This window comes from Sciurus carolinensis, chromosome 5, assembly GCF_902686445.1.
Source record: "Sciurus carolinensis chromosome 5, mSciCar1.2, whole genome shotgun sequence".
NCBI classification, from domain to species: Eukaryota; Metazoa; Chordata; class Mammalia; order Rodentia; family Sciuridae; genus Sciurus; species Sciurus carolinensis.
In genome coordinates, this window is record NC_062217.1 from 31,793,181 (window position 1) to 31,805,827 (window position 12,647).

General features: G+C 36.2%; 1 protein-coding gene across 7 annotated transcripts in view; it reads left to right on the forward strand.

The window, feature by feature from the left end:
• Positions 1-12,647, forward strand: part of Nbea (neurobeachin) — a 628,163-nt gene that overhangs the window by 595,864 nt on the left and 19,652 nt on the right. For 3 of the 7 annotated variants that reach the window (XM_047553976.1, XM_047553978.1, XM_047553977.1), the window contains 3 exons: positions 7,877-7,939; positions 8,265-8,354; positions 10,731-10,923. In XM_047553976.1, coding sequence (XP_047409932.1) covers positions 7,877-7,939; positions 8,265-8,354; positions 10,731-10,923 — 346 coding nt within the window. The remainder of the gene's footprint in view (positions 1-7,876; positions 7,940-8,264; positions 8,355-10,730; positions 10,924-12,647) is intronic. The other 4 variants (XM_047553980.1, XM_047553983.1, XM_047553981.1 and 1 more) reach the window with 2 other exon arrangements.

Below are 12,647 nucleotides of genomic sequence, written 5' to 3' on the forward strand. Positions count from 1 at the left end.
AGAGAGTGGAGATTTTTGTTTAATAGGTATAGACTCTTAATTTAGAAAGATAAAAATAGTTCTAGAGATTGGATTCATAACATTATGAATGTACTTAACACTACTGCCGTGTATGATTAAAATAGTAAGTTTTAAAATATGTGTATTAACATTTTTTAAAGAGATAATGAAGAGAATCTAAAATGGTCCTAGTTACAAAGGTATGGGCAGGATAAAGTGATCGAATAAGGAAAAATGAAGTTCCTGGCAGTTACTACTCCGGTACCATAGGGAACAAGGAGAGGGAGCCATTACCAAAACATCAATTCTTTTACGTGGCAAGAGAAGTGGTTGCCCAGTAAGAACTGTGATCTTGGAGGAACACAGCCTAGCCGCTGCTAGACCAGGACCTGGCAAGGAGGGCCACACAGTAAATACCTCGGCCTCCGGTCTCCTGACCTAAGCTGTGTCATTGGCAAACCCAGTGGGAAGTTTGAGAAAACAGAATGTTCTGAAGCTTTCCATAGAGGCCTCTGGCTCAGAGCCACAGAAGGTGTCCAGCTCAGCCATCTGTCCCCTTGGGCTCTTCACTTCTCTAGACTAAGCAAACTTATAACACCCAGGGTAGGTCAGCCACCACCAGCTACATTGAAATGCATGCACTGTTCCAACTTGAGTAAACTAACACTTATTTTAAGTAGAGAAATTAAATGAGCTTGCCACCAAGGGCATTGAACTGATACAAAAAGAAAATATTCCGGATGGAACATTTTCTGTCCAGAGGAAATGATGTTTACTATTTTTTCACATTCATTTGTTAATGTCATTGTAATTCACCATTCCAAGGAGGAAATAGAAATCAATAGAATTGCTGTTTAAGTTTACACTAAATGAATGAAACCAAAAACTAAAGTAGGAAATAAATCAGAGAACCCTCCCTCAAATATTGTCCAACACAGTCTACTAATTAAAGCAAATGTGGTCCTCTTTTATTGGAGTAACCAAATATTTGCTTAAATGTTCAATAATTTTGCTGGAATAGATTTTTTACCTTAATGTCGATTGGTAAAACAAAAGGAAAAATATTTGTTCTTTTATTGTGGTTTCCATAAAAAACTAGAAGCAGATGAATATAAAATACCATTTTAATTTTTTATATAGTTTAATGTTTATAAAGCAAGAAATAATAAAGTGCATATATTATTTGCTTGATTTACTTTGCTCCTGGTTTTGAACATTAAAAAGTAATGCTTTATATGATCTTGTTTTATTACAACAATAAACCAGAAGCAAAAGCTTATTAGTTAAAATACACTCTGCCATTAAGTAACCTTTCCTTTTATCACTTCAGACTTCCCAAAGTCCCATTGGGTTCTTGTTGTTGTTTTTGTTGTTGTTGCTTATTTTTCTTTATTTGGTATTGGTAGAATTCCAAATAGAAGAGAAGGATAATGTAAAACACATACATATTATTTTTGCTCTGTGTCAAATTTATATTTTCTGATTTAATTTTAAAAAGATGCTTTCAAATGTTAAAAGCATTATAAGAATTATTAGTTTTGAGGTACACTCAAAACTAAGGAAGCTTGTTGAATTTTTTTCTATGTTTCCAGTCATTTGAACTATTTTTTCCTGGAGTTTTCTAAAAATTATCAATGAATTGACTGGTTATTTGAATATAGTATGAGCACATTTTTAAAAACAATTTGTAGTTATAGATGGATGGAATGCCTTGATTTTGTTTATTTTTATGTGGTGCTAAGAATCAAATCCAGTGCCCCACATGCCAGGCAAGCCACTCTGCCACTGAACTACAGCCCCAGCCCAGTGAGCATTTTTAAAGTGATTTTTTTTTTCTTCTGGAAATCAATTTAAAAGATTAAGCAGAACAAGGAAAATGGTTGACATAGGACATTTGAGAGCCAGCATTGTTAGCTTGCTCATGTTTCTCATGGCACTATAGGTTTGATGGCTTTTCATCTGAAAGATACTAAATTACATTTACAAAAAATTGAATGATCCCATGGGAGAAAAAGATATCTGGGTTAAATGTACCTAGATTATAGGAAAAAAACAAAATTATCCTAAGTTTTTATCACTTGCATAGAAGAAAATATTTGACTCCTAAATACTGACTTACCTTTTATTTTACCACATTTACTTTAACCTTGGTTATGACTCTTTCATGTTAACAGGCACATATAGGATAACAACCTATGTATTAATTTCCTCCTATGAGGACTTAAGCCCAGGTAGTTCATAGAGGAGGAAGAAAGGTCATAGAGCATTTAGAATTTTCTTGAAAGGAAAGGCAAGAAGGAAACAGAGCAATTACACAAAGGACACTAAGTCAAAGGGAAATAGTATATTTCCCACCAAGGCTCACACAGCCCCTTTGTGCACATTTATGAAGACACCCTCCTTATGTTGATGAATTACAAAGTTGCTCCTTATTCTGAGAATTGGAGTAGATTCTGTCCCTCATTTCCCCTGCAACCGGTCATCTTTGTATAGCGCATGGACAACTCTCTAGAGAGGAGCATGGTTGACTAGAGAGTTTTATAAGAATAAGTAGGAAAAGGGGCTGGGGTTGTGGCTCGGTGGTAGAGCACTTGCCTAGCATGTGTGAGGCACTGGATTTGATTCTCAGCACCACATATAAATAAATGAGTAATATAAAGGTCCATCAACATCTAAAAAATAAAAAAAGAATAAGAAGGAAAAACGGAGGGCTAGATGAATATGTTGTTAATTTTGTAACTTGGTATGTAGGTCCTGAAGTGTTTTTACATGGGAGAGCTTAACAAGACTTAGGAGTGGGATAATCAGGGAGTAGAAAGGAGAAAAGACAAAGTGTCCCTAATAATTTCCCTAATGAAGCTTTATATTCAGATAAATAGGTAAAAGTGAGTTATATGTCATATGTGTGTATGAAGTCTGAAAATCACATACATTGTTCCAAAGTACATGTGCATTGTTCACCCATGCATAGCTTAGCTTGGTGCACATATGTGTTTATTTCTCTGCCTACCCCTGTGAAATTCCACATGCGAAAACTTCCTTAAGGGGTTAAACACACCTCTTTCTTGATGGGTCTTAGCAAACACTTAGCACATGAAGACTGATCAACAAATATTCAGCAAAATTATTTCTATAAGAATTCGTATAACAATTAAAATCTAAACTTTAAAGAAACTAACTTAATTTTCTATGCCTATCTGAACAATTCCTTGTGAAGGACTAACATGGTATTCCTTATACTGTTAATTCATAAGACACAATTAAGTTTGTATGTGTGGCAATTTCAGCATATCATTACCCCAAAAGACCACATGATCTAAATAATTATTTTTTTTACGGCTTTGACAATGACATGATAGGTTCATAAACACAAGAAATAAATATACAAAATCAATACAACCATTTGGGGAGTCAATTGAGCAGTAAAACTAAACACATTGCTACCCATTTCTAGGTATACACCCAACAGAAAAGTCTGCTTACTGCCCTCAAAAGATGCATGTAAGAATTTTCTAAACAACTGTATTCATAATAACCTGAAACTACTAACAACCTAAATATCCATCAACAGAAAAATGTATTCGTTGTGGTAGGTTAACAATGGAATACTATACAACATATAAAACACACCATTGACATGCACACAAAAAGAATGAATCTCAGAAACATTATATTGATCAAAAAAAGACAAAGAAAATATGTACAGTATGATTCCATTTATCAGAAATTCAAGAAAAGAAAAATCAATGGTGATAAATATTAAAATAATGATTAGCTTAACAGGGATTGTGGTGTGGAAATAATTGGTCTGGGAAGGGTACAGGATTATCTGTACGTAAGTGTACTCTCCTGTTACCACCATTCAATCAGAGTAGGAGACTTCCAGTTCCATTCCACAGTCCTCTGTCTTGATAAAGGTATGCACATGCACACACATGCACATACACACACATATGCACCCGCACACATACACACATGCACACACATATACTCATTCAGCTATACACTTAAGATTAGTATATTTTAAGTACTTTATCAATTCTAAATGTTTAATAAGAAATGTACAGAAATGAATAAATTATGCACAAAGGAAGCTTAAGTTCAAAATACCAGATTCAGTGATTTATAAAAGCCTAAGAAAGAATGTTACTTAAGTATAAATCAGTCCATATTTTCGTGTTATCCTACCAAAGGGTCATTCACCAATGATTATGTTGCCTTTCATATTTGTAAAATATGGAAGGTTTGGCAGTCATTGGTTTTGAAAATTCTAGTTTGTAAGCCAGATGTGTATGAGATATGTAGGCCTTATCACTGTTTATTATATGTACAAAGTTACTATAATTCCTTGATTCTGAGATGCACATCATTTTCATACCTCAATACTCCCAATGTGATTTGTTTATCAATCAGTGATGTATCATAGTTTAATTGAAACATTTCCTACTTCTTAATGGTATGTACAATAATAATGCTTTTAGTACTGGATAACATCTTGGATTCTGTGAAGTCTAATAGACTTTTAGTTTTTTGCCATATACTTCACACAGACTGATGAGCACTCATAGTTTTTAGTTTTCAAAAGGATTCACAAACTCCATAGTTTGTAAAAATCAGACAGAAAATAAGCAAGTGAAATAGGCCAAGCACAAGTCTATACATTGGTCACGGGAGTGATGGGCCTTAAAAAAGGGCAGCTGTGCCTTAGCACCAGGTAAGTTTGCTGTGCAGGAACACTAGGTTGATATTGCCAGATCTTCTAATTTTGGGGAGAAAGGCCAGAAAATTCAATTTATTGTATGAAATCACTTGAACTGTAAATGTTGACTCAAATAAAAATCCTGTCTGTGAGTTGAATCTCTCTAGCTCATGGGATGCCAGTGTGTGACCTCAGTTGGAAGGTAAACTCTGTGAGGGCAGGAACAACTTATCTGTTTTATTTGATGGTATCACAAATATCTAGAATGGCACCTGGTGTGTAGTAGGTGCTCAGTATGTTTTATAAATAAAGGTGGCATTGAATCTCTCTGACACATGCAGAACATAGAGAAAGAAATTTCAATTTATATAATTTTTTAAATGTCAGTTTTGATAATAAAGAAAGAATTTCTTATAATTGTTCCAAGTAGCTTTTCTAATTCAATGTATTGATTTGGAAATTATTAAAGGAACAATTCCATATGTCAAATTATTTTTCATGCTCATGACTAGCTAAGTCCTACTTAATCTCCAGACTCATTTCATGTCTTTTTTCTGGAAGTCCCTTTCCTAAGAGCCTACTCCTCCTTCTGCTGTATCATCCCCCTGAGCTCTCAGGGCAATCTGGGCTTCTCTCCAGTGCAGTCCTTGTACCTGCCATGTGCACTGACATACACATCTATCTTCCTGGGTCTGCAAACTTGCTGAGGGCAGTCTGGTGTCTGACTTTGTATCTCTTATACAGAGTAAGCATTCGACAAATGACTGCCAATATTTTCTGTGATATTCATTTGCATAAGGAAAGGACTTTGAAACTTGCTCTACCTCTGGTGACTGTGGACTTTTTTTTCATCTGAGACTGACTTTCAGTTTGGCACAAATACTCTGCTATTGCCTCACTTCTATATTTAGCAAATAATTTTGAGCCTCTTTTAAAACTAAGCCATAATCCTGACCTGCAGAGATTCGCAGTCTGAGCAAGGAGACATGCATGCTAAATGTATGTTAAATGCCATAATAAAGGGCAGCAATGTGCTGTGAGGATTTGGAGGGCATTCACTGAGATGTGCAGAGTCTGAGAAGCAAAGGATTGAGATCCCTGCCCAAGGTCAACCTTAGAAGAGGATTGTCTCCTATGTAGGGAATAGCTCTCAGAAAAAGGACTGAATTGTCCTTAATTGTTGAGATTCATGGGCTGCAGAAGGTCCTGCATCTCAGTGGGCAACTCTTCCAGTCACCGTACCTACCTCCCCACAAGGAAGACATCAATGACTTTCTTAAAAAGGGGGACAGAAACAAGATGCCGAGAGCAGGCAAAGAAAATCAATAGTATCACTTCCCATTCAAATGTCTGGTAAAAAGAGAAGACAGCACATTTTACCAGCATCAGAAAGATTCATATATTTTTAAGTCAGAGGGCAAGGAATTACTGGAAGGCAGGATGGCAAGATAGCTAAAAGATAGATATTGGAGTAAGATTTTTTGAGTCATGAAAGTATGTGATTGAAGATCACAAGGAAGAGGGATTCAAAAGAAATAAATGTTCAATGTAGGAATAGACTGTCATAATAAAAAGACACGATTGATCGCAGCTCCTAATGTCATCTCGGAGTCATTTAGATATATGGGTATGTGTGCTCTGCCTTAGTCCCAAGAAGATCACAGATGGGACCTGCCAATGAGATCTATATAGAAGATTTCTGGAAATTATGTCATTCCCATATTTCCAAGTATTCTTTTAATACTTCTCTTTCAGAAACAAAATTGAAGTCAAGTAAAGCATGTTTACTGACTCATTCCTTCAGTGAGCATTTAGAGGCTGCCTAAGTACAAGGCACTGATCTAGAGATTAGTTGTGATTAGTTTTACCCCAGCTTCTTGACACCATGGAGTCCTTTTACTTGGAGGAGTAAAAACACAGGCAAAAGGACCTATTGTTAGAGAAATCTCAGCCCCATATGATACTTGAAAATGGATATTGAACATTTGCTAAGCAGGGCAGCTTTAACAATAAAATTACTGCTCTTGTTATTTTCTTTCAAATAATTCTCGAGAGTTTATTGTTAATGATGTGAACCAAACCAGAAATGGCCTCTTCCCCCTTTTATAATCATAAATCTTGCATCGGGGAGACAAAATATGATGATATCTATGTGAATACAATTTAGTTAATAGCCACACTTTGCATATGAGTGGACACCATGCAAATAAATGTATACATTAAAATTGGACAGCACTTAAAGAGATTTAATAATTCATCCCATTGCCTCTGCAAATAAAAGAACTGAAACCCATTTGTGCAATTGTTAAAATATGGTGGATAATGATGCATTCATGTTTAATATTGCTAATAAATTTGAAATTTCACATTTTATTGATAAACATTTTCTTGAAATGCAGTCTAGGAGGACAGATTGTTAAATTTAAATACTTTATAAATGAGAATTGTAGATAGCAGTGTGATTAGTGGCATTGCTGTGTCAAGAGCCATCTACCAACTTACCTGCACTCCTTCAAGAACTCAGCAGTGGTTTCTGTATTTCACTTTTATGTGCAACAAAATTGCACACAATTTTAGGGGGAAAAATTAGCATAGTAACAGAGTAATGATCATAGTAAATTTTGTACTTCTCCCCTGTTGACTTAAATTACATACTTAAAATATTTCAGTAAAAATATTTCATAGTCTGGCTTAATATGTTGAAATATTTTGCCTATAGAATTCATTTATAGAATATGTAAGTCTCCTGTAAGATTACCTCTGACACACACACAAAAAGGTATGTTGTATAGCTAGACAATTTTCAGTCTAAATTATTTTTATTCATTGGAAACCATAAAAATCTCATTAATATTTCCATTCACATAGGCTTTAATAAAATATATAGCTCAGGATATCTAAAGAATTCTTTCCTTTTTGGGTGAGTTCTAATAAAATTTCAGAAAAAAATGCAAAAGAAATAACTCATACATATAAGTAGTATTTCATAATTCATCCTAAAATAACCTAGCAAGCTAAGATAAATTTTAGGGAAATTTTTGCCATATTTAATTATTATACAAAATTTTTAGTATTCTTTGTTCTGTTTGCCCTCTGAATTGATTAGAATGTATGATCTTCTGATTTTTATTTTATATCAGTGGTGGACTTCATGTCTCATTTTTTTTTCCCATTAAGATTCCAGAAACTTATTTCATTAGAGATCCTTATACATTCCTCCTTACAAAGGACTTTATCAAGGTATATGTGTTGTATTTAGTATTCAAAGTGTTTTCTTGGTCTCTAGCTGCATGCATGAACTCACAGGTTAGCCTTTCCACGTTTAACCCCAGCTTCTGGTAATAAGAATGGTGATGTGGTTAACTGAAGCATGTTTGGAAGAAGAAGCAAAGCTTGTCTACAAAATACTAACACTTGGATGATTCTGCACCCTGAGAAACGAGCACCCGGTGAATTTTCTGGACTTTTTTCATGGCTGACTTGGGATACACTTGCATTGTCAGAGTGTGTTGACCTCTCTCTTTGATGCATATTGATTATGACAATCACCCTCCTTGCCCTGCAGGCCATGGAGGCACAGATACAGAACTTTGGACAGACGCCATCTCAGTTGCTTATTGAGCCACATCCCCCTCGGAGCTCTGCCATGCACCTGGTAAGACATATCAGCATGTTGAGGTTATTTTTCTTTCCTTTGTACCTAGGAATAGAACAAATAAAACAGTGAGTTTTAAAGGCTTCTCAATTTGCTACTGGTTAACTCTTCAGCCCAAGGACATATTCATACGCCAGGAAGAAACAGAGATGGGAGTATGATTCTTACTTTTGAATCCCACTAATTAAGCTAGCCCCATTTTAGATTCATAAAAATAGCCATCTTCTCTGTGTATGCCTCTGCATAAACTCATTCATGCACATACAAGCATACAGACACATGCTGACACCAAAATTAAATTACATTTGTAAATTACAGTGAAAATATAAACACAATATGATATTGCCAAATTTAATTTTGGATGACTGGGTGAGGTAAGGAGAATGTTCATTTTACAAAAGGAAAAGAAATACATAGGTAATTTATGACCACCACTGCAGAGAGGCTGTTGAACAGAGGAGGTGAGAGTAACGGCCCCAGAACCAGACTTGTGCCAAACCACACTCACTAGTGGATGACTCAGGCAAAGTCCTTAGCTCCTCTGTGTATACATTTCCATGTCTGTAACAATAGGGGTAAAACTAGTACCTACTATTAAAAATGTAATGACCTGGTCCTACATGGCACTTAGTCTAGCCCCTGACATACAAGTTACTAATGAATGTTAGTCTACATCCTCATCAGCTACTCATATTAAGCCTTTTTTCCCACTTCACAATAGAAAACTTCTTACCTTTTCATTTAAATCATGTTTTAAAAGCCCACTTAACAAAACAGTACCTTTTTCAGTTTATCGATAAATAGTAAACATTTCCCTCTTTAGCTAATTTGAAGAAGGTTAAATTGTTTCTTAGGACATATTCTTAGAATGTATTTTTAAACTCATTTTTCACCAATTTTTTGGCAAAAAAATGCTTGAAGTCAAAAATGTTTCCAAAATGAATTCCAGTTTAATTTTGCTACTCCATCATCAAAGCAATAAGTACCCTCATTTTAGAGTGAAGTGTTCCAGAATATAGTCATATATATATGTATGTAAATGTTTTATAAGTTGCTTTTGGTGAATAAAAAATTATTCATTCCTTTCATTCGTTCAGCAAATTATCAATTATTTAACAAATTCATATTGAGCCCTTGTGTGTATCAGATAATGTGATAAGCACTGGAGGTGCAGAGGCAGATGACTGAATTAGCTCAGCCAGTTTCAGCTCCCTGGTTAGTCAGTAGTGAACTCTTTGCACTGCAGTTGGTTCTTCTTTGTGATAAAACAAGTTTGCACTACATGCAGACTAAACCCTCAGCCCCAGTGTAGACATGGAGTTGTGGCTTTGGAGCCTGGAGCTTCCAGATGAGGCATTTTTAATAACCTGTCCAGGAGAATATCTCTAACACTTTATTTTATGAAATGGTTTGGCAGAAGAATTTTTATTTCCTCCTTAGTTTTAATAATAATAATAATAATAATATTTATCCTGGAGGAATGCCAAGTCAGAATTCATTACTTTCCTCCAGGAAATTATTAGAGACTAAATTGGCATGGAACTTTTTAAAAAGAAAGATCTAAGCTTCTAAGTTATTGTCACAGAGGATTCATATATAGAGGAAACAATTACAAAACATGTTGGAAAGCTAAATCATGATTATTTCCAGCATTCTTATTTTGTGTTTTCTATATGACAGTATTTATAGTGTTTTCTGGTACTCATAGTATCTACTTCCTATCAGGTCATGTACTAGATGTTTCAAGAAACAAAGGTTAAAAAGAGAAAAAGAAGTAAAAGCCTAGCCCCTCAGTAAACTCGCAGTCTAGAAGGGAGAAAGGAGGCAGGCCGGCCATGCCAGAGCAGAAATGTGTGTGAAAACACTGACAGGGGAGCCCTCTGGCTGCTTTATGGAGATCATTATATATTTTAATTATTTAGACTGTAGCTGAGACCTCAGATCAGCCAGATAGAAATGAAGATATCCATCAATTCACTTTGTATTCCATTCAAACAGTATCAGTCACTGATTGACAAAATTTTCTACCAAACTGATTTTTTAACTGCACAATTAGGTTCCATCTTGTGGCCGTATCTGTGAGCTAACTCTTGACATGGTAGTCTGGCTACATCCAAATTGAGACTAATAATTAATCTTCCGGCATCCTGTATCGGTGATGTCACAGAGTGCCTGCTGTCTTCTGTCTGTGCCATCCTCAAGTGAAAGCTGCTCTGTTTGGACAGACTGTAGCCAGTAGCATGGTTCAGATGGCTCGGACGTCCCTACACATGCTCATACTAGCCTTGTCTGTTATAACCCCCTCCTCCCCACACCTTCCACTAACCTTGTTATCCCTTTTGTTTCCTTCTGTTCTCTTCCCTTTCTACTCAACAGTGTTTCCTTCCACAGAGCCCCCTCATGTTTAAAGATCAGATGCAGCAGGATGTGATAATGGTGCTGAAGTTTCCATCAAATTCTCCAGTAACTCACGTGGCTGCCAACACCCTACCCCACCTGACCATCCCTGCAGTGGTGACAGTGACCTGCAGCCGTCTATTTGCAGTGAACAGATGGCACAACACAGTAGGTATGTGGTCCTAAGCAAGGCATTCACTAAAGAGTTAAGGTAAGAGAGGTGTTCTTGGGGTAGCTCTCATTGCCAGATAATCTACAAGAAACAGCCTAGTGGATCATCATCAGGCCCAACTAAATGACTGGTCTGTCATCCTCACCACAGCTATATGTTAGTACTCACAGAGGTCATGGTGTGTGGTTAAATGCTAAATACATATTTGATAAATGAAGCAGTTTTACAAATAAATCAGACCCTCCCTCTCCCTAGTCTATCACTGAACCCCTATACCTCCACTTTATGCCATATTAAACAAAAGTGAGTTCAAATTTGGATTTTCCAAATAATAGCTTCAAATCCTCTTTCTTCAATGTCATTCATTTATTTAGCAAATATTTGAATGACCATTGTGCATCAACACTTGGAATACAGCAATGAACAAGACAAACTTCATCTCTATCCTTGTGGAACTTAGAGTCTTTGAAAAAAGACAGACACTAAATCATTCAGTCATTTCACATGTTTACCCCATATTCCTTCCTAAATGTTCTGCCCAGTACATCTTCAAGTGATATAATGCTGTGACAAAAATTTAGACATATTGATATGCATTTAACCAGGGCAGAAGTAGATATGACTGAATGATTTAGTTGGCCCAGTTCACCACTTAAGATCTCCCTGGAAGGCACAGGACTCCCACTGTTTCCAGACCTGAGCAGATGAGCCCTGCTGAGTTAACCTGACTCTTTCTAGCCTGCTGACTTCTACCTTGCTCTGAAAATGCGATGATTTACACCATACTTTTATCTGTGAAGAGTTTCAAAGTATAGCTATTTTATGGTTATTGGTGACATTAACAACATGGGGTAGCACTACTGCCATTCAATCAGAAGTGTGCAGCAAACATCTGAAAGAAAAATATATGACTTCATTATTCACAGGAGTTTCAGCCTCTAGAAGTATTTTGCACAAAGAGAAAAATATAAAGGATGATTTTTTTCAATTGTTCTTAAGTACTGTCTGTGTGCAAAAAGTATAACTAATGAACCGGGTACAGTGGCACACACTTATAATCCCAGCAGCTCAGGAGGCTGAGGCAGGAGGATCGCATGTTCAAAGCTAGCCTCAGCCAAAGTGAAGTGCTAAGCAACTCAGTGAGACCCTGTCTCTAAGTAAAATATAAAAATAGGGCTGGGGATGTTACTCAAGTGGTCAAGTACCCCTGAATTCAATCCCCTGTACCCCCGAAAAAATTATAAATAATGAACTCCATCAAGCCCTAAATATTAATCCTCCAAAAGTAGCTTGTAGTGATATTAAGATTTTAGGTGTGCTATGGCCTAATTTCATACTTTCAATAGTCATATGTTAAGAGAGGCCCTGCTTGGGTGGGCTCCCCAGCTTCCACCCTACCCTGTCCCAGGGGAGCCCATGCTCACATCATCCAGATTGGTAGCATGGCCTTTTCTCTGATTTCAGACTCTGGTTGCCCGATAACCCTGGCTTTTTGTTGGGTTCAAGAAATGTCATGTTCCTGTGTTTCATCCAGCTTTTTCTTATCAGTCTTTATAGCTTTCTATATCTTAAATGGAAACCCAAAGTCTGTGTTATAATGACTTTTTTTAAATTTAGCTTTTAATTTTTACAGACTGCATTTTGATGCATTGTACACAAATGGTGTACATCATTTCGTTTCTGTGGTTGTACACAATGCAGATTCATACCATTCACGTAATCAT